Here is a 22414-nt window from a genome sequence, read left to right as displayed (position 1 = left end):
GCAACTTTTTTTGTTTCTAGACACTGTGCTATACCATCTGGCCACCAGCCACTTTATACAAATCTCACAACAATATCTATCCACTTTATGGAAGGACTAATCTGTCCAGCCAACGTTTACAATCGGATGATCTGAATGGAACCAGGAAACATTTCCACAATGAGAACTCACAAGTACTTTTGGTTGAAAATTCAAATTATGAGAATTTGCACTGCAGACTTTCTAAAAACATTTAGCTAAAAATTCATTTAGTTGTACAGAAACAATAATAAATCCTAGAAAGAATAGATTTTTTCAAGCCATGGGATGCGTAGTTGATGGCACCGTAGTTTATAAACAGGGACTGTAATTTTTAACATTCTTGCAAAATACCCTAGATCTACATATGGCATCTAAATATTTCAGATGTGAACACTTACCCAGATGTTGATATTATGGCCACTGAACTCCAGTTGTTTGGTAAGTATGTTAAAATATTTTTATTAAATGGAACTTATTTATTCTTTACCAAACTAAGAGTTTTTGTAATGGATACTTCATCACTGCAAATCAGTGTTACTATATGGACCCTTTTTTAATCCTCAAACCCAAGCCAATGGTAGATATAATCGTTCTGATAAACTTGAGCCTTGATTTGAAATACCTTTTATGGAACATTAAAATGAGGTTGAGAAGCCAGAACATTACAAGAAACTTGCACCACAACTTTCGCTCCGTGGACCATCTGCTGAGTGTTTTGCAGTGCCTTGCATGCAGTATAACATGGCTCACACATGGCACATTGAAAGAGCTGGCTCAACCAGAAGGAAGTGGACAAAAACATGCAGAAGCTGAGTGGGAAGCTTGAAGCAATTGAAGATGTAGAGGTCATCTGGTGTAAAACACTTAGGTATGCACTTCTTTTACCAACAAAATGACATAGCACTTGAACTGTTTTCTAATATGTGTATACACGCTGATTTGTTGATGTGACCATGCTAATTTGTTGTTAAGTTGAAGAAGAGAAACTGAAAACAACAAAACATATATGGGCCCAACTCACTTGTCACTGTGAAAATTTTTTGTCCACTTCTCAGCCCTCTCTGTAAAAGGCTGTTGGATAGAGCAGTTTGGCTGGAGTCCTAATGATGTAGGAAAGCAAAAGAGGAGGACCTTCATTAGTTACTCACTCATGTGAAAGTGACAAAGGCTGAAGATTGCCAGTGCACTGGTCTGTGACCTGTAGTACCTGACCTTTGTTCTGTAGGCCAGATCATTATGTATTTGATCCAAGCCATCGTTCTTGGATCTTGTGTTGTGTTCTTGTCCTGTCCCTGTTCACTCATCTAGGACATGGGTCTGCCAGTGTGTTCTGAATGCTGTATTTCATTTTCCATTTTCTTCTCTAACGGGTTTGCAGAATTCATACCCAGAGAAGAAGAGGGGTTTTGGTCTCACCTCTCATATTTATATAAACCATGAGAATCTGAGAATGGTGTTTGAAGGTTGGGAATAGTTCTCCACCTCTTTCATCAAAAACGACTCTAGTAACTCCTCCCTGCTCTACTGCTGTTGGTTTCTTCTGTTCAGAGACATGGACATGTCCTGATTCATCAGTATATTTTCCCATCCATGTGCGATTTTTGTTTTAAAAAGAAAGATGTGGAAATTACATTGACTATGAGATACAAATATAGATTGGAGGTGGGTAATGGAAAGAGGTAGATACTTAGGTCTAATCTGGGAAAAGGAGTGAGGCTTTCCTGCTGTCTGTTTCCCTTTATCTTTAGCTACATGAGGGGTTTTGTTTGTGCTTTTTCTGTGCACTCCAATCTTTACACCTATCTACAGATGGAATGTCCACTGGATTAATTGGAATGTTTTCTCTGCTTAAACCTCACTCTCTTAGAGCTGTCCAGGAGTATTCTGTGGCCCAAGATGAGGCTCTCTGCCATCAGAACTGGTTGATACGGAAGATCCTATAATTTTGGGGGGCAAGGAAAAAAAGCAAATTTCAAAATGTTTAGCAGAAATAATCCAATGGCTTTATTTTTACATTTTTGTTTGAAAGATACTACTTGCTGGCTGCAGAGTGTGTGGATTCATCTTCCTTCTGGAGCCTGAAACAGGTCACCACTAGAAAACCTTACATTCAACCTGGCCGTGCAGAGAACATGGAAGGGGAGAGCATCTATGAGGTTGATTCTGAAGATGGGGTTGGAGGTAAGGGTGCCATCACTTGTTTTGTTTCCCACCACTGGCTGATTGATTACAGGGAGTCCTTCCAGTGACCTGACTGCGGATGCCACAGAAGATGAACAAGTGTTAAGGTTTTCTTCAGTTTATCAATTGTATTGTCACCTTATAATACATGCAATGAATAAAGGTATTTTTTGAAAGCAGTTGCTTCCTAGAAGAAGTGACCTATCCAGAGTCTGCATGTGTTTTATTGTAATTGTGATTTTTATTGTAATTGTGTATTGTAATTGTGTAATTGTTAGCTGGAGCCTGAGGTTTCTTTATAGGTGACATAAATTCCAAATATTTATAAATAAAGGTAGATGAGACGTTCACTTTTCTCCTTTTTAGTCACTTCTCAGGAGCTTCACTCTTTTCTGTTTGCCATCTTCTGTCAACAGTTTTCTTTGCTGAGTGTAGAAAATGGCAGGAAACAGCTGCTTCTGTTACTTGTGGAACATGTGTACTTAGGGAGCATTGTTTCCCAGTTCACACTGGTTATGTGAGAGTTCTGGAACAATTCACCTAACTTCTCTGTGCTGTGTTTTGCTCATCTGGAAAATGGGATTAACACCCCTCTCATACTTTATTGGGTATAACAGGCCTAATTATTTGTGAAGTGCTCTGGAAACCTTTGACAGATATTACAGATGGCAAAAACAGTGCATGCTGCTGCTTCACTCCCAACTTTTAATATAACCCAACCTCTGCTCACAGTAACTTCTGCAAACATCATTATCCAACATAGAACTGTATACTGAACTGCCTGTTTCACTGTACTACATGAGCGTCATGAACTGCTAAACCTCAGAACCCTCAGGAACGTGCATATCCGAGTATAATGGGAAAGAGCTCTGCTCCAAGTCTGCATATCAGCAACATAATCATATTGTAGTTACTGAACTACATTGGAAACCTGTCAGGGTATTCTGCATCTTTGTTTACTTGATCCCTTTCAGTGATCCATATATTAGTTTCCAGTGCATGGTGACCACCTGCACCAGCAGTTCTGCACATGCTAGGCGGTAGAATGGCTTCACTTACTTAAATGGTACTGATTTGTTAGTTTCCTTCTGCTTGCAACAAGGAGCTTGCAGGTGTTCCTCAGTTATGCTTATTATGAACACTCAGAAAATACTGACTAATTTTTAATTAGTAAATCCAAGTAAGATAACTACTAATGGTCACATCAAATTACTAATTTTTGTTGAAAATTGTTTGGTAATTTTCAGTTACTAACTGATAGTAAAGTAAACGTTTACTTGTGTAAGAGACTTATCCAATTATATAACAAAAAGTGTACAGATATTTATCCATGCAAAAGATAGGCCAAGATTGCCCTCTCCAGTTAGGTGAGTGAAGAGTATTTAAATACCCCTGGAGAAAGAGTGGTTACTGTCTCCTTGCAATTGTTCTCCATTCCCCAGAATACTATGGAGTCCTTGCTACAGGTTCAATGCTGGTATTGGGCTCTGTGCATTTTTGTTGGAGGGACAGGGTAGAGCCTGAAGTACTCTGTAGTGCACAGTCTTCTGTTGACATGGAGGATATCCAAGCAGTTTTCACGAGAGTTCATTCGAGAGTGTAGTGATTGGCATGGTTTCACCCACATAGCTGCTGTTGGGGCATTTGATGCACTGGTTTAGGTACAGCTACGTAAAATGAGATAATCATTATGCTTTCAACTGAACTCACACAGAAAAATAAGACAAAAACATCCTATCACCCATGCGTGAACACTTTCACAAAGCGATCATTCCACTTGAAATCTCTGTCCTTGTCCTCAAAGGAAACCTGAAAAACACCTTCAAAAGACAAGCCTGTGAACTTAAATTCATAACTCTGCTAGACCCCAAAAATCATAAAACCAGTATCTCTGGTTTTATGGCTCACTACAGCAATTTGTAACCTACTAACCCTCATTTGTCCTATGACTGCAGAGGTGTTAATTCCCCACTTCACTTTAACTGGTCTCCTGCAACCTTCTGCTTAACAATCTGTCCCACCTTGTGTTCAGCTGTGACACTCTGATTACTTTTTCCAGACCTGAAGTAGAGCTCTGTGTAGCTCGAAAGCTTGTCTCTTCCACTAATAGAAGTTGGTCCAATAAGATATTGCCTCACCCATGTCTCCCAACATGGCTACAACAACTCTGCAACTCACATGTTTAATGGAGTTACTCTGGTGAGAACAGAATCTGGACCAACACATTCAGGGCTTTTTGTTTTGTTACTGATTTCAGCAAAATGACAGCATTTTTACCATAAAGGTCTGTAATGATTCCTTGAGCTACAAAGAGACTCACTTCAACAGGATTCAGGGCTTGCCTACCCTTGAAATGCTATGCTGCTGTAGTGCTTCAGTAGAGATGCTCTCTATGTTGACGGGAGGGGTTCTCCCTTTGGTGCAGGTAATCCACTTCCCCAAGAGACAGTAGTTAGGTCAATGAAATAATTCTTCCATCGACCTAGTGCTGTTTACACGAGGGGTTATGTCGACTTAAATATGTTGCTTATGGCTGTGGATTTTTCACTCTTTAGTGTAGACCCTGCCTCAGTTTCAAAATAATTTGTCACAGTCTGTTGCTTATGCTTTTTCTTCTAGTACAAGATTGGGATGTGTGTGGGAAACAAAACAATTTCCATTCTGAAAACATCTGCTGCTGTGGGAAAAAGCTCCTTGGGGAAGGACCTGCCTTTTTGTTCTGTGTTTATGCAGCACCTAGCACCGTGGGGGTCCTGGTCCATAGCTGGGGTTCCTAGGCACTACAGTAATATAAAAAATAATAAAAGCCAACCTGCTGTGGCTCCAAGGCCTACCAAGTACTGTTTGAGATTTGGAGAGGAAGAATGATTTTGTGAATAAAATGTAAGAGAGCTGGGATCTATTCTTTGCTCTTCCACAGACCTTGAATGTGGCTTTGGGTAAGTCCCTTGAACACTCTGCCTTGGTTTTCTCATTGATACTCGTATATCAAAATTATAAGTGTTGACAGTTTTTCAATCAAATAACTAAAGAGGGCCTTCTAAATAATTTTACCAAACACACTGCAGTTCTGCACTCAATAAAAAGAGCTTAAAAGTGGAGCGTCAACGTTCATTTTCCATAACATGTATGGGGTTTGGTTTGGTTTTTTACTAAGGAATGTGTATACTTTATATGAGAAGGGTTCGTGACTCCCATTTGAGACTTATGAGAATTACATATGTTTATAGGTAGAAGCACAGATTCCATATCAGAATGACATTGACAGATGACATTTCAGCAATTGGTGACAAAACCAGATATATGCCACTTTTCAGCTATATCATTAGAATGAGTCAAAGGAAATTAATAGCTCCAAATAATGAAATGTCATTTGGGTTTCACTGATTCTAGATACACAAGTTTTTGTTGCAAGCATCTTATTTAAGGCTGAATTTATTTTAATGCATAATGGGCCTGATCCTCAGAGGTTTTGAACGCTCACTGACATCAGCTGAAGTTTCAGGGATTCTGCAGCCTCTCCAGATCAGATCCAAAGTGTGGAAAAAAAGTGACTCTCTAGTGCAATATTTTATCCACCGTATGCAAGTGTGGGAATTCAGGCCAAACTTTTCAAATTTGGGAGCCTAAAGCAAAGTGCCTGAATCCATATTTAGGCTCCCAAATAAATGCCTGATTTTCAGAGGTACTCGGCACCTCTGATCTCTAATTCACTTTAATGGAAGCTGTGAATGCTCAGCACCTCTGCAAATGAAGCCACTTATTTGGGAGCCTAGATACAGATTTAGGTGCTTAACTTTATGCTGTCAAGTTTTAAAAATTTTGGTGTTCGCCTTTAATGTTAGTGCAATTCAGAAGGATGGATTGGATGCATTGTGACAACATTTTACACTTCATGAGTCATTTCCCCATTTGGTGGCAGATTTTTCATTGGCCTTTAAATGGATCCAAGTGGGGCAGGGTTCCCTATTTCTCCCTGGCCCATGCAGGAGCCAACCACAATTACAACTCTTGTGCCTTCCTTTGTCCTAGGAGCCCTGGAAGGCATTATCATCCTGAGGCGTTGGGACTCCTCATGGCCTTCCAGGGCAGTGTGGCTCTACCCCACGTTCACTGTGGGCCTGTGCCAGGTGGGCACAATTTAGCTCTCAAATTTTATTTTCAGTAAGTGATTGTCCCCATTTCTGATGTCTCAGCCCTCTCATCCTGCTTGTAACAGGAAATAACCATTTGAATAATCATGTGGATTTTCAGGATTATTTTCAGATGTTCCCTGAGAGGATTTTAATCCCTTTTGTTATATTCTGATACCTATGAATAGATTATCCGTCACTTATTCAGCCAATTCCATTCGTTGTCAAACTGGGAGGCATATCAAATGGGGCCCTGGACCGCCTGGGTCTGGTGCTGGTCAACGTTTTCATTAATGATTTGTATAACGCAGTGGAGAGTATGCTTATAAACTTTGTGGATGACACCAGCTGAGAAGGGTTGCTAGCATTTTGGAGGACAGGATTAGAATTCAAAACAGCCTTGGCAAATTGGAGACTTGGTTTGAATTCAACAAGATTAAATTTAATAAAGGTAAGTGCAAAAGTGCTACACTTAAGAAGGAAAAATCAAATGCACAGCCACAAAAGGGAAATAACTTGCTTGACAGTAGTATGGCTGAAAAGGAACTGGGGGTTATTATGGTGAATCACAAATTGAATATGTGTCAACAACGTGATACAGTTGCAAAAAAGGCAAATATCATTCTGGGGTGTAATAACAGCAGTGCTCTATGCAAGACATGAGATAACTGTCCTACTCTTCTTGGCACTGGTGAGTTCTCAGCTGGAGTACTGAGTCCAGTTCTGGACACCACACTTTAAGAAAGATGTGGACAAATTGGAGATAGTTCAGAGGAGAGCAACAAAAACGCTAAAAAGTTTGCAAAATCTGACCTACGAGGAAAGGTTAAAAAACTTGTGTGTGGTCTTGAGAAAAGAAGACAGAAGGGACCTGATACATCTTCCTGTATGTTAAGGGCCATTATAAAGAGGACAGTGATCAATTGTTCTCTATGTCCACTGAAGGTAGGACAAGAAATAATCATCCTAATCTGCAGCAAGGGAGATTTAGGTTAGAGATTAGGAAAAGCTTTCTAACTATAAGGGTAGGCTTCCAAGGACTAGAATCCCCGTCACTGGAAGCTTTAAAAAACAGTCTAGAGGAACACCTGTCATGGATTGTCTAGGTATACTTGATGACCTCTTGAGATTCTTTCCAGACCTATAGTTCTATGATTATTAAGGATTTTTAATACACAATCCTATTTGTTTTTGCAAAGAGTCTGACGGTGAATATAAAAATGCAGAATCAATACCAGGGAATAAACATTTCCTTGCTGCCTGTATACTGTACTTTACTGACATTCTGCAATTTAATAAATATTTGAGGATTTGGTTCTGCATCCCAGCACCAAGCATACCAAGAAAAAAGGTATAAATAAAACCATTTCTTACAGAGAGTAGGCCATATCAATCCCTGGTGTAACTCCACTGGCATCAGTGGTGTTACACCAGGCCCAGATGTGGCTTGCTATCTTCACTTGTGGCTCTGAGTCAAGCAAAGAAATACCCATTACGCATTAGCTAGGTCACAAGTTAGTTGCTATGGTAGTCAGCATTTTTTTAACCAATCAGCTCTCTTTCAGGATGATTCAGCCCAGAGTAACAAATCAGTCACACTGCACTAGAGCTGTAATCAAAGCAGCAGCTATTGTTAGTTTTAAAATCTACAGAGATTTTGCAAACAGAAATATTTGTGTTAGAAGAGGATATGTACAGTACTGTATCACTGCAATATATTTTGTAATACATTGAATTTAAACAAGTTGGGGTATTCCGATCAATAGTAAATTGTTTAAAAAAAATTCAGTAAATGGGGTTAATTATGTCCATAATTTGGCCAAAAACGTGTATACTACAGCAATACACAGAATGATACTTTAGTTACAGCCTTCCAACACAATACAGTGCATACCGGTCTCTCTTCTTTCAAGCTACTAAATTAAAGTAAATTATTGCCACTAATGGAAGACTCCCAGACTGTGCTGTCTGTTTGCTTCCTTATTGTACTGTTATCTGGCTAACTGAAAATGCTGCAAGACTTCTCCAGTAATGTGAAAGCATTTTTTAAAGTTATGGCTGTATAGTGGATAAGCTTTCTTAGTTTGTATAATTTCAGAAATGTAGTAAGCTGTAGACAATAGCAGATGTTAAGGGTTATGATTTCAAACTGCCTAAAAATGTGCATAGCCATTAGCATGGGCAAAAAACTGCATTTACACATGGAAGCAGGCAGCTAAACAGAAGTCCACTGACAGGGAACATCCAAACTGGCATTGCTGGAGCTCTCCACAGCATTTGATAGGATTGGCTGTGGAATCCCCCGTCACAACTTATAGGTGCAGTAGCAGTAACAGGATCACACTGAGACACCTTCACCTATTGCTCTTGGGCTATGATTAGAGAGTTGTGATGGGCACTTGCATCTCCACTTCCAGAGCTCCCACCTGTTGAGTCCTGTGGGGAACCATCCTTTCCCCAATCTTGTTCTTCATCTTTATGAAGCCATGAGGGGAGTGAGTTTGTGACACGTCATGAACTAAAATGCTAGTAATATGCAAATGGCATCTAGGTTTACACCATTTCCCATCACAATTTAAATAGCATCATCTTCCAGCAATCTAAGGGTTTGACTGAGATCAGCAACTGAATGACAAGTGACTGCCTGATGCTGAGTCCTGAGAAGACAGAGGTGATGCTAGTGTGGAGGGGGAAGTACTTTGAAGAACTTGCCACTTCTGTAATATCACTCTGCACTGATAGCATCCTCCTTCAGATTGTTAAAGTCCACAGTTTCATTGTGCATGTGGATTCCTCACAGCTTCTGGATACCCAAATAGTGATGGTCACAAGAAGCTCCCTTTTCCGTATAGAATCATAGACTATGCAGCTGGAAGATGAGCATGTGCTTTCCTGTCAGATTCAGTCTTAGCCACAGTGATCAATGCATTCGTGACCTTCAGACTTGATTACTGTAATTCTGTGTCTGCTTATGAAATTGTTGACTTTAAAAAAGCTACATCTGGTTCAGTACACAGTAAATCCTTTGCTTAACCAGAAAGGCTGCCCAGAACACTCGCCCCAGTGTGTGCTGTGCTCTCTTCATTGGCTCCTCATGAAATACTGGGTCCAACGGAAGGTCTGGATCCTCATTTGCAAAGCCCTCCATGGTACTGGCCCCAGATACCCAAGAAGCCGCCTTATACTGTGTGACCATGGCTACCTTTGATGGTGACATTGCACTAAAACAATGGAAGTGTCAACCTCAAGATTAAAGGAGTACTTGTGGCACCTTAGAGACTAACAAATTTATTAGAGCATAAGCTTTCGTGAGCTACAGCTCACTTCATCGGATGCAAAACCTCAAGATTGTAACACATGTGCAGGAGACAGACTTTTCTCACTGCTTTGTCCGTGAATTTGGAACTCATTCCTGGAAGGGATCAGGATGACCACGAACTTCAGTTAATTTCAAACAAAATGCAAAATCTGCTTATTAGCCTTCCCACAATAATACTAACAAAAAAGAAAAGAAAAAAGTCCAGATTGGAAGGAGGGAGGGAGAGAGTGTGTGTTTTATATATTTATAAACTGATCCCATCTACAGCATTGGTAAACTGCAAACCTTAATTATCTGCTCTAGGATGCAGATAAGTTTAAAAATAAATTGTACCTGGACTGCTCCCAATTGACTGCACAGGTTTGTTTGCTTAAATTGTTCTGCTTCTGGTCAACTGCAGTTTATATTAGTTCCAGATCCATGCATTTCAGACAGAAGAACACAGTTCTTTTGACTAACTACTTTTAGTAAATCCATGCCTACCCACTAGTATAGCCCATAGAAGATGTGTATTTGGTGATGCATGGTTTTTGGACAATGGAAGAATTTGGATGGACCAACAGTTCATTGTGGAGGCTGTTGGTCTAACACCTATGTTCTTTAACATTTTGAATCATCACTGAAGGCTAAGGACACAACTGAGCCATTAGACTGTGAAAAAATAAAACAAAATCCCCAAACACAAACGAACAAAACCAGATCCTGGTATGCTAGGTATATTTTCCAAAAGAGGCTGATATTTTTATAGTACTTTGTGCTTAGGAGGGTCAGTGGTTGGAGCAGTTTACTGGTGGTTTATTTTTTGGTATTTGGATACAAGGTTTTTATTTGTCGTTCCTTTTATTTTCATGAACCAGTGGTCTATCCTGTGCTCCAAGAGAGGCAAGCTAAATTACACAATGTATGGTAAAGACAAATTGTGCAGTGTAGCATGGAAGATACTTGGTTGAGTGGTGATATGAACTGTGAGATGCTTTATATCAGCCATCACTTTCTTTTGGAGCTGAATTTGGAGAGATGGGAGGAAGAGGGAAATGACTGAATAATTCTTACTGGGTATACTGTATCTGTGAGTTGCATTCAAATTTATACAGGCACAGTGATGAAAAATATTACTGGTTTGTAAACGTTAAATAGATTGTAAACTTCATGGAACATTTCCTGATGGTGATTATTAAATTTAAGAATTTGTCTGTTCCATCGGCATTTTATTAATATTCTATTAAGGCAAACTTTTCTTAAAAACCATTGAAATTTTCTTGTTTCATCATGCTGCTGCTGTTAAATTGCTGTGCATTCTGCATGAGTGTGGGTCTCACAAAATTTGTTTTGTATTGTATTCTCCTTGAAAAAATAGTGGTGAAATCCTGGAGTTTTGTCATTGACTTCAGTGGGCTAGAATTTCACCCTCTGACTGTACATTATATTCCATACTGATTATATATTTGTACATCCAAACACTGTTGTCATAAACATACAGCTATGGGTATCATAAAATCCCTTCTTACCTGTAAAGGGTTAAGAAGCTCAGGTATCCTGGTTGGCACCTGACCAAAAGGAACAATAATGGAAGAAGATACTTTCAAATCTGTGGGGGGAGGTTTTTGCTTTGTTCTTTTTGTTGGTTCTCTCCGGGTCAGCGAGGCATCAGGACAGGGAAAATACAAAGCCCTACTTGAACTAAGTGTCTAGATTACAAAAATTGTAAGTAAATCAAGGAAATGCGTTAGTTTCTTTTGTTTTAGCTTGTGAATTTTCCCTGTGCTAGAGGGAGGTTTATCCCTGGTTTTTGTAACTTTTAAGTTTTGCCTAGAAATTCTCTGTTTTGAATCTGATTGTCCTGTAAAATTACCTTCCATCCTGATTTTACAGAGGTGTTTCTTTTACCTTTTTTTTTTTTCTGGACGTCGGGTTCTGTCATCCTAGCCTTTCTGCACTTAGCCTAGCTTAACCGGAGAGCTAGAAAGAAAGGAAAAAAAAACACTTGTGAATTCCTCTGCAGGAGGTTAACTACCCTGCCCTCAGGCAGAGAAAAAAAACTCTGGCTGCTCTCAGCTTAAAACCTCCCTGCAGCAAAGGGGAAAAAAATTATTTAATATCCTGAGGTTTGTGCTTCTGGTTCAAAATGATCCCACCGCTCTGCCACCATGTTAGGGTTCCCTCCCCACTCTGAGCTCTATGGTACAGATGTGGGGACCTGCATGAAAGACCCCCTAAGCTTATTTCTACCAGCTTAGGTTAAAAAGTTCCCCAAGGCCCAGATATCTATTTGTCCTTGGATTGAGGTGTGCTGCCACCACCAAGTGATTTAGACAAAGAATCAGGGAAAGGACCACTTGGAGTTCCTATTCCCACAAAATATCCCCCCCCAAGCTTACACCCCCTTTCCTGGGGAGGCTTGAAAAATAAACAAGGTGAGCACAAACCAGACCTTGGGTTTGTAGGACACTAAAAACCCAATCAGATTCTTAAAAAACAGAACTTTATTATAAAGAAAAAAAAGTAGAAGAAGCACCTCTGTAAAATCAGGATGGAAGGTAATTTTACAGAACAATCAGATTCAAAACATAGAGTAAAATAGCCAGTCACCAGAGCTCATTTAGCCTGTTATAGCAGAGTACGCCGTATAGTTGCTGTTTATACATCCTACATATTCTTGCAGCCAATACTCGAGCTGTGAATGTCATGTTCCTTAAGCAGCTGCCTTATGCATTGAAATAAGAGTCTCCATCTAGCTGAAGGACCTGCACTAAATTTGACTCAGTTTTAAGTTACTTCTTGCATATTTCCCATATATTAGTCTCCTGACAATTAAAAAAAAAATACAGGATTCAGATACAGTTTCAGATCCAAGTAGGCAAGAAAGGTTTGGGTTTCTGGAGTGGGTCTGTTGGGAGAGAAAAGAGTGGATGCAAACTCTAGATAGTTTTTACTTTATCTGCTTTTATATTTATTTACAGATGTGAACATAGTTCATATTAGTGGTTTGATCAAGGATGAGCAAAAGCAGCAACAAAACTTAGGATATCAGGTGAAATGGATATTGCAGTGAAAAATATTATAGAAATAGTAGCACTATAAAGCTCTGTCTTCATGCCCCATCAAACTGCTCTTATACAAAGCTATTCATAACTGCTGTTAGATCTAATTAGGCTCCAAACAAATTAAAGTTCCTCTCTAAGAACCTGTGCTTGGATTATCGCTCCAGACGCATTTATACCGAAAGACAACCAGCTGCCAAGTTGTTTGGGTGTTGACTGACTTAATAAAAAAATTACTTATTACATTTTAAATGAATGTCTGCTTTTGAACAGTGCACTGAGTGAAACAATTTAGTAATGATTGGTTTTTATTCCTTACTCAAGTCCATAGCCATAGAGGGCATCATTTCAAGTCGGGCAATGCTTTGGTAAATCCAACCAATTCAGATACTGGGATTGTCTTCTGCAGTTGCCCTTGCATTTTAACTCATCTGTTGGAAGCTCCATACCAGATATTAATTTCAATAAAGATTATTGGTTTAATATGTTAATAGCTTTTTGCTGCCTTTCATTAATAATCATCCTTGCTTACTGGCCACACTCCTATAATGTAATCCACAAGGGAAAGTGATTACATTTTAATAGAGCTGCATCTTCTAAACAAAGTTATATTGAATAAGGTTGAAAAAATTCTTCAGTTTGGTTATATGCAGAATAATCTATGTCCCAATATTTTATTCACAGGGGTGTCCAGCTAAAGGCCCATAATTTACCTTTTTCGTATACCTCTCTTACAGTATGGTGCTTATGCATTTATTTTTACTTAATATATTGGGGCAAATTCTCAGCTGGTGGAAATGGTCTTCGCTCCCTTAAAGTCCAGTGGAGCTAGAAAAATGTACCCCATCTGATGACCTGCCTCATTGCCTATGAAAGAATATCTTTAACTGGATCCAATCTCACCATTAACCAAGGTGCTACTTCTAATATTGCAAATGTAAGTACAAAGAACCCTCCCCTCCCCCTGTCAGTAGGCTGCTTGCAAGCACACATCTGACTAACTTGAATGGATTGCTGCTGTTATGTACCAGGACTAGAGTCATACTTTTCCTACAAAATGATAAATGTCTTTATAAAAAGAAGCACTTTGATACAGTACTTTATCTTGCTGATTTTTTCAAAGCATTGCAAATTTAGACATAAACATTTGTAACTAAGCATTGAAACCATCCTGGTATGTACAGTAATATTTCTCCATATTCAATAAGTTTATTTGCTTTCCAATTTAGCTACCAGTACTATAAAAAAAAAAGTTTGAAAAAAAGTGAAACTGCAAGTTAAAATGGAGAAAGTATTTCCTCATGGTTATTTTCTGTCATGCTTCCTGTTCAGCCACTATATGAGCTGTTGCAGTGAGTAAGATGTGGGTTGCTATTCCTCCTCTATGCAGATGACACCCACACTAAAAAAAAATTTAATTAAGTACACTTGTATGCATTCTGAATTTTTCTCTAAGACAGTTTGTTTCTTTGGAATACAGTATTTTACTTGCTTGGCTGTGTGATTAATTTATTTTTCTTTTAATTTTTTTTAATGCTTCTATCATACTCTTTGTCATTGCATTCCCTGAGCTATTACAAAAGGAAAGAAGGAGCATAATCTATGTGCTATAGATTGCTATCTTGAGGGCTCTGTATTGCATTTCACTGACTGACTTCTAAAGATTTGTTGAAATCCTGTGCTCTTACTGTGCAAGAAGAGAAGGGGGGTTTCTTCATTATCCACCACATATCTATCAGTTGAACTGTTCTGGGTGGAGAATAGATTGGTTAATGTGGGCTTTCCTCATTAACTGAACAAGGATCTTACACTGAGGGTTTTTTTAACTTAACGAATTAGATAGCTCAGATCAGGACTGTGATAACAGTAGGAATAAGCTTTGGAGTTGATGTGGAGGGGGGGACAAACGAAGAGATAACTTCTTGAGTCTGATCCAGTTACTTTCATGGAGATTAATATCGTAATGCCATAGAGCTTTTGGCTGCAACCTGTGAATTAGAACCATGTCTTGCTTGGCTGAGGAAGTTTACCCTGGAAATTATTTCTCTATTATTGGAAGTGATTGTCAGTGCAAGATGCCAGCATTGCTTGGAGAAGCAATTGTTCAGCCCTTTTTCAAGAAACCTTCCCAGGAGGTGGAAAATGTTCACCATTTTTTGCCTTGTCTTGAATCTCACTTTTGAAAGAAAGGCTATCGAGGGCTGTGTGCAAGGAAATTCTCGTGACACATTGAGGCAAATCAAAGAAATCCAAGGACTCTGGGTTTAGCCCTAAATACAATATGCAGGCTGCATTGCTTGGGGTTATAGTGATCCTTGGTTGCCTCTGGATACCTTTGCTCCTCCTGTAGTGTCACTCTGAGACCCTAGCAGGAGTAGACAAAGTTATTCTTGAGTGGCTCTGTTCCCTTTTTTCCCCAAGGTCTCAGGGAAAGGTATTGGGTGCCTGATTTCCAACTGCATCAGGAGCACTCTCATAAAAAGTTCTACAAGGTTATTTTCTGTCATACTTCCTGTTCAACCTTTATGTGAGCTGTTGGGGAGATAGTGAGAAGTATTAGGCTAGTCCTCCTCTGTAAAGATGACATCTTGCTCCGTATCTCCATTTGTTTGGATCATGGTGACGTACCCAGTGTCTAGCTGAGACTGATGCTTGGTAGAGGGTCAGTTGGCTGAGACTCAATCTAGAGAAGACTGAGCTAATGCTAGTAGGCAGTATGTGGCAAAAATTCTTTAATTGTACAAGAGACGTGGAGGGATGTCTTTTGGGAGTGAGGGTGGTGGTTCAGTTGCTGAAACACTTCACTCTGAGTTTAGGTTTAAACGCTGCAGCACTTTTTATGATAATACGTGAAAGTAAAGCAGACTAGTGAGTTTTCATTGTCTTAGCTGTCTATGGCCTGGGTTGAGTATCACTCCTCTAGATGTGCTTTCCGTTGATCAGCAAAGGTGTTTTTTATTCTAATGTAATCCCTGCTTGCTCATGGTTGCTGATGCGCCACCACTTGTAACATTGACTCTCACAGGGGCATCGGCAGTGGGTTAAGGTTATAGCAGGCTCATCAGTCTCTAGCTGGCCTAGCCACCTCTGGGGCACAGAGTGCTACTCCCAGCAAGCAAGGGTTACAATAAGAAAGAGATTCTTTTCATGATTGTAATTTTGGGCTGTGAATGATTATTCCTTCTGACATGACTCTTTAACAATATACATATTTTGTTGAGAAGTTAATGCAAAGGTCTTATAATTTTCTTGTCTAATGAGTGCAACACAATTAATTGAACAGCTATTCCCTTTCAGTAGGTAGGAACAGGTCATAGCTCTGACATATGGATAATTGGCAATTTTATGTGTGTTATTAGTGGAACATGAAGATGATCATATCTCTGGTTGCTTAATTATGACGCTAAATATGACATGATTCAAGTTGCCGATTGTGGTCTGTGTGCTTCTAAACACTAGACTCATTTATCAGAAAGTTTAGCATTCACAGATAGAAAAATCCTAAGGTAATTAATTCGCAAATGTATTTCTTGGATTGAAGGTTACATTGTGAAAATTTTATAATTGGGCTTTATTTCAAGATCACTGGAAGTCAGATCCTGTATGTTGTTCCTATGCATCTTCAGATGGCTTATGTGATATAAAGGGAGAACTTTATGATAATAGTTGTTACAGGTAAAGGTAGAAGTGATCTCTATACTTAGGTTGAGAGAAGAAAAGGATGCAAGATTCCCCCTCCCCCCCTTTAAAGGAAGTTCTAACGCCTCTATTATTTCAAATTTTGCATGGAGAAAGCCTCATTGCTAGGGAAATGCATTTGTCCTAGGAAATTCCATTCATATTTAGCTGTGTTACAGATTACTAAAAATTGCCATTTCCCTCTCTTACATGCATTTCTCGAGAAAACTTGGGCAGCATGTCAAAATAATAATGGAACATGAACATTCTAAAGAGCAGCAGCCTGCACTGCTCTGGAAAAGTCTGGGAACTGTCAGAGTAGCTATAACAGCAAGAGTAGGGGAGGGAGATGGAGTGGATTGGGCTCACCCATCTTGACCATACCTCTGGGCCTGGCATATGTCTGCAGCACCCCATCCCCATTCTGGGAGCACCACATATGGGTGAACTCCAACATTATTCAGGACACAGAATGAATGCACAGTGGGGCTATAATAAAGTTGCATGGAAAACCTGAAATCTGGCATTTCCTGTTGAGTCTTTGACTTTGAAACCTAAATAACTTTCTTTTCACATTTAATGTGTAATGTAATATATCATAGTAACACTCAGCGTCCCCACGCGGATGCTAGCTAGAGTTAGAATGTGATGGTGTAGAGGTCTGTCGTCTTAGCTCCAATTCAAGAGTATAGAGGACTGAACGTACCTCTGAAGCAAGAGCAAGAGGAGGAGATCCTTAAGGGAAGAATTCTAAGAGTCAGGTCCAGATGGAGCTTATTGTGCTGGATGTGGTATAAACACATTCAAATGCACAGAGCCTGCTTCAATGATGGTACAATCTAAGATGACAAATGACAGGCCAAGGATTTGGGGGAGTTGTGCATTAAAATGCATGCAATTTAATATACATATAAAAAGTAACTGACAGCTGTCCCCTTTTGGTTCTCAACCTCATTTATTAACTGGTTGATTTCTCGTAGGCATTTCAGCTGAGGAAGTCTTGAGGAATGATTTGAGGGAGGAAAGAGTAGTGTACTTGATCCATTCAGAGATGACATTCAGTGCATAAGGGGCAGTGCTGAAGAAGGCAGGAAGAGTGTTGGATGAGAAGCTGACAAACAGGCATGAGAAGTCAGCATGGGTAGTGGAATGGAAGATAGGGAGGCAATGAGATAAGAGACCAAAGTGACTTTAAGTAGTTCTTCATCCCCTCATTGACAAATTGAGCTGTTTCACAAGCTCCCTCGTCTCAAGAGGTCCTGACAGGAGGAACCTTCCTCCTGCTCTAGCATTGGAGATGCTATCAGCCTTTTATGCCCTTGAGTTGGAATTAATGAGACTGACCTCACCTCTGCACTGTCACATGGAGTCCTAAAGCCTAATAATCTGTGTCAATATCCTGAATTAATTTGCTTATTGCAAAATTGCCATCTCTTCATCCAAAAAAAAAATGTTATTTGCATTGTTGTTGTGTTGGGCCTAGGATACTGGGGAGACAAGCTGGGTGAGGTAATATCTTTTATTGGGTTAACTACTGTTGATGAAAGAGACATGCTTTCAAGCTTACACAGAATGAAGAAGAGCTATATAAACTCAAAAGCTTGTCTTTCACCACCAAAAGTTCATCCAATAAAAGATATTACCTCACCCACCTTGTCTCTCCAAAAGTAAATAAATAAATACCTTTTCATAACCCGACTCCTGTTCCTCTAGTCTCTTTGCTGTCACATTTAACAACTTAAGAGTGAAATCCTGGCCCTATTTAAGTCAATGGGAGTTTTGATATTGGTTAAAGCAGGAACAGGATTTTGCCCTATATCTTTATTACTTATTTGGCTTTCCTGTATTCTGTTTTGTCTTTTTTAAGCTTTTGTGTATTGAAGCCATAAAACGGGTTTTCATTAGGGCATCACAAATGGTTTCTTGGATCTCAGGCTGCAGTGAGGTGCAGCTGTATACTAGAAATGAATAAAGATTGATAAGATTGGAAGCATTTTTTAATTTTTTTTAATTTTCTGCCTGAACTAATGTGCAGTGGAAACCAATAAAAAGTCAACATTACCAACAGCAACCATACAGTGCTGTTGGAGATACCGGTTTTTCACTTGCACTTAAAATATGGAATGTCAGCAGTATCTCCAGTACTGCCATGTGGTGACTATCGACAAACACTGAAATTTTAATGTCCACTGTTGTAGCATATATTTGCAAATATAAATACGCTGAATATATCTTTACAAATTGCATACAGAGTCACTCTGTAAAATGTGTGTGTGTGTGTGTGTGTGTGTGTGTGTGTGTGTGTACACATCTCACACACTGTCCTAGACCTATTCTAGTTCAGGTTAGCATTTGAAAAGATGAGATGGGTATTATTTTATTAGTTTAAATAATTGTTATTAAAACATATATAATTACATTTTTAAATTACTGGTAGTTGTAATCTGTTTTTGCCAGTACTGTACAATTTAAACGGCTCGCTTTAATTATCTGACTAGTAAATTGCTGTTGCCTAATTGCTGGGCTACTGGGATTCATTTCTTTCATAATTAATATAATGAATCAATGTAAAGAGTCAAAACAATAGGAATAAAATACAACAAAGATAATTAAATGAAGAAACAGCAAAAGTAAAACAAAAATGCTGGTTCCTTTGCAGCCCAGTTATTTTTGGTTTGCTTATGGACAATGGCATTCTTCTGCTATATTACCCAATCAGTACTTCCTAATACTATCATATAGATTATTATGTGAAAGAAAAAGAAGGAATACCCTTAAGGGATGTTGAAGGAAATTCTCTTTGGCAAAATTAATTAGGGATTTAGAATATGTTTATCCAGGTTTTACCCATTATACCCATTACCCATTATACTTTGACTGATAAAATTGAAACCAAGCATTCATGGCTATAAACTAACTGCTTTTGATACCAGATTGCTTAATAAATAGGTAATTATGTTTAAGGCATTAGCATGTGTATGTATTTATTTTTTCCTGTTTGTTCAGTGAAAATGCCAGGAAACCTTCAACTTAAATAAATTACCATGTAAGCCCAAGATATCCAGTTATGTTTTTATGTTCAACTTGTATTTTAAATAATTTTTAATGCTGCGCCTGCTGTAATAAAAGTAAATTAGGATTTGTCATGTTACTTGATTTAAATAAAAAAGAGCGCTGGGGGGCACAGAAGTACAAATTGGAAGAGTTAACTCAATTCATATTGTTTTGTGTAGCAATTAATTAGAAGTAGAGAATAAAAGTCATTAACAAAACTTGCCTTTTAATTATAAAGTAACAGAATTTCAGGTTTAATCATAGGTCTCTGTTCATTCAGTCTTTGAAGCCACAGCATATTCTGTACTCTTGTTTTTCTCTTCACAAGGAATCTGATTTCAAAATACAGTACTGTCCCTAGACAATAATGGATCCTACAGCTGAGTCTCTTTGCAGCATCCCCTACTGGTTTATTTATGGTACAGCTTTGACACTGATATCAGCTGAACTCTGAGTGCTCTAAGCGCTTTCTGGTTACAGTCAAGCTGTTGCCTCATCTCGTACCAATGGGGAAGAACACAAAGAGAAGGCAAAAACTGTGAGGTGTGAGGAAATAAAGTTATAACCATACTGAGCAACATATCTTCCCTGCTTCGGGTGACCAGATGTCCCATTTTTAAAGGGACAGTCCCATATTTAAGCCCTCCTACAGGTGTCCTGACTTTTTCTTTAAAACGGGCAAATTGTCCTATGTTTTCTATCTCTTTCCCCCCCCCCCCCATCAGTACTGGTGGGTCCTGCTGCTGGCTGATCTAACTGATGATGGGGTGGGTGTGCAAGGCTGGTTGTGGGGCAAAGATGCAGCATGCAGGGCCGCCGCTTCTGGTCCGCCAGCGCAGTCCCCACCCTGTGCCGGCTCTTGGCCAGCAGGGGCCTATCCCATTTCTGGCTGGCACTGGTTGTGGGCTACCATGGCAGGTGAGTGCAGGCAGGTGCCAGGCAGTAGCTGGTTATGTGTCGCCTCTACTGCCCCACCCAGGGCCACCCAGAGGATTCAGGGGGCCTGGGGTTTTCGGCGGCAGGGGTCTTTCTGTTCCGGGTCTTCAGGGCACTTCGCCGAAGACGTGGAGCAGAAGAACCCCCGCCGCTGAAGTGCTGCCGAAGACCCAGAGCGGAAGAAGCGACGGCGGATCCTTCACTCCGGGTGTGTTCGGCGGCACTGAAGGACCCGCCGCTGAAGTGCTACTGAAAACTCTCCTGGGGGCCCCTGTGGGGCCTGGGGCAAATTGCCCCACTTGCCCCCCCCCAGATGGCCCTGTCCCCACCCATCGACCCTTCACGATCTCTCTCTGTCCTTTCTCTGCTTTGCCCCTTCGCACCTCAGCTCCGCTGCTCCTCCATATCCCCCCCAGCTGAGCACGTCCCGCTCCCAGTGCTGTACAGAGAGCTAGCCCCTGGTCAGAGCGCTCAGCTCACCAACAGCCTGACCAGCAGGCTCCTTCCTTCCCCCACTGCCTCTGGCTGGGCCAGCACCCTGGGAAAGCCGAAGACCCTCCGGTCCCGGGCGCTGGCCAGGAGGAGCCGAGCCCTGCATGTACCAAAGCCCCCCACAGCATTGGCATGGGGAAGCCTCTCCGCCCTGCAGCGAAGCTCTGGAATGGCCAGTGGGTGGGGGGAGAGGAAGCAATTTCCAGAGGGTTCATGCCCTGAACCTGCAGGCTCCATAACAGACCCTAGGGCAGGGGATTAGTACCCCCTTCACCTGCCCCACCTTACCCTGCTCCCAGGGAGCCTCGGGCTGCTCTGTCCCCTAGGCACTCTCCCCTGCTAAGCTACCCTTCTGCCCAGGTTCACTGAAGGCCCTGGTGCACAATGCATCATTAGGACTTAACCCCTTCCTGCCCATGCTGTTGGGAGCGGGGGAGAAGAGATGAGCTCTGCAAAGACACGGGCCAGGTCATCCCTACCCCACCTCCTCCCCCACTGTGGCTGGAAGCAGTTCCTGTCCCTTCCCTCCTGCACAGTGCCACAAGGCTGCTGCTGGCCACATTCTGGTGTGAACCTTGGCAGAAATCTGGGGAAGGGGGCATGTGACCCTGCGTGTCCCCCCCACCTGTTGCCTTGGGAAGATGTGGCACCAGGTACCAGGAGAGGTGGCTCTGTCCTGGGGGCCCAGGCAGGCATGGAGGGTGGAGAGTGCCGGGCAGGGAAGGGAGGGTTGGTCGGTCATTCTCCCCCCGCCCCCATGTGAGAGGGGTGTACGGGAGTGTATGTGTGTGTCACCTCTCCCTGTGTGTATGTGTGAGGGGTAGGGGTTTGTGTGTCATCCCTCCCTGTGTGAACCCTAAAGCCTTAAAGATAAGAAGGAAAAGAAAAGAATCCAACTATGCAGTATTTCTTTTTAACAGGAGTTCACTCAACTTGATGTTAATTAGAATGTTTGTACTATATAGTTCTGATTGATTGCCTCTGAACTCGCTTGAATACGAGTAATTTTACCAGGTGTCCTGAATTCAGCATAGGGAAATATGGTCATCCTAACTGCTGCCTTGTTTGTGTTACTTTTGCAGAGCAAGAGAAAGCTTAATGCAGTTGTCTATTTCTCTTTTGTTCTGCCATTTTACCTGCTTTTCTTGACGGTTAATTTAATTTTTTAATTCTCCATAATAAAATGATTGAATATTCAATTGTCCATTGAAAAAACATTTTTCTTACTAAAACAATCTGATTTCACCATGTGCCAATAAAAAGTTCACAATATGCAGATATCACAAGTGGCTTTGTTTGTTTTTTTTTACAGATTGTTCAATTAGTGACCAGTTGCTGTGACTAAAAGTTTATATGGCTTTGAATCCAGCATTATAGAAATAAATTTGGTAAACTGTTTTTTAATCTGGAAATCTGTTTACCTGTTAAATGTATGGGCTACCAGTTTTTGGTAGCTTGAGGTCTGCTATGTTTTGAACTGTTTTTATCAACTCTTTAGTAGGAATGGAGCTTTTAAGGAATGATACTTTAGTGCAGAGAAAGAAAAACTGCTGCAAACA

At 40.5% G+C, this 22414-nt stretch overlaps 1 protein-coding gene across 5 annotated transcripts in view; it reads left to right on the top strand.

Moving 5' to 3' along the window:
- PPP2R2C (protein phosphatase 2 regulatory subunit Bgamma) overlaps positions 1–22414 on the top strand; it is a 295114-nt gene that overhangs the window by 139853 nt on the left and 132847 nt on the right. For 3 of the 5 annotated variants that reach the window (XM_043512483.1, XM_038400511.2, XM_043512484.1), the window contains exon 2: positions 2051–2202. The exons of the other annotated variants lie outside the window; for them this stretch is intronic. In XM_043512483.1, coding sequence (XP_043368418.1) covers positions 2154–2202 — 49 coding nt within the window. In that variant the 5' untranslated portion in view covers positions 2051–2153. The remainder of the gene's footprint in view (positions 1–2050; positions 2203–22414) is intronic. 5 annotated transcript variants of the gene reach the window in all.

The sequence above is a fragment of the Dermochelys coriacea genome, chromosome 4, assembly GCF_009764565.3.
Source record: "Dermochelys coriacea isolate rDerCor1 chromosome 4, rDerCor1.pri.v4, whole genome shotgun sequence".
Classification (NCBI taxonomy): domain Eukaryota; kingdom Metazoa; phylum Chordata; order Testudines; family Dermochelyidae; genus Dermochelys; species Dermochelys coriacea.
This window is presented reverse-complemented; position numbering and strand designations above follow the sequence as displayed.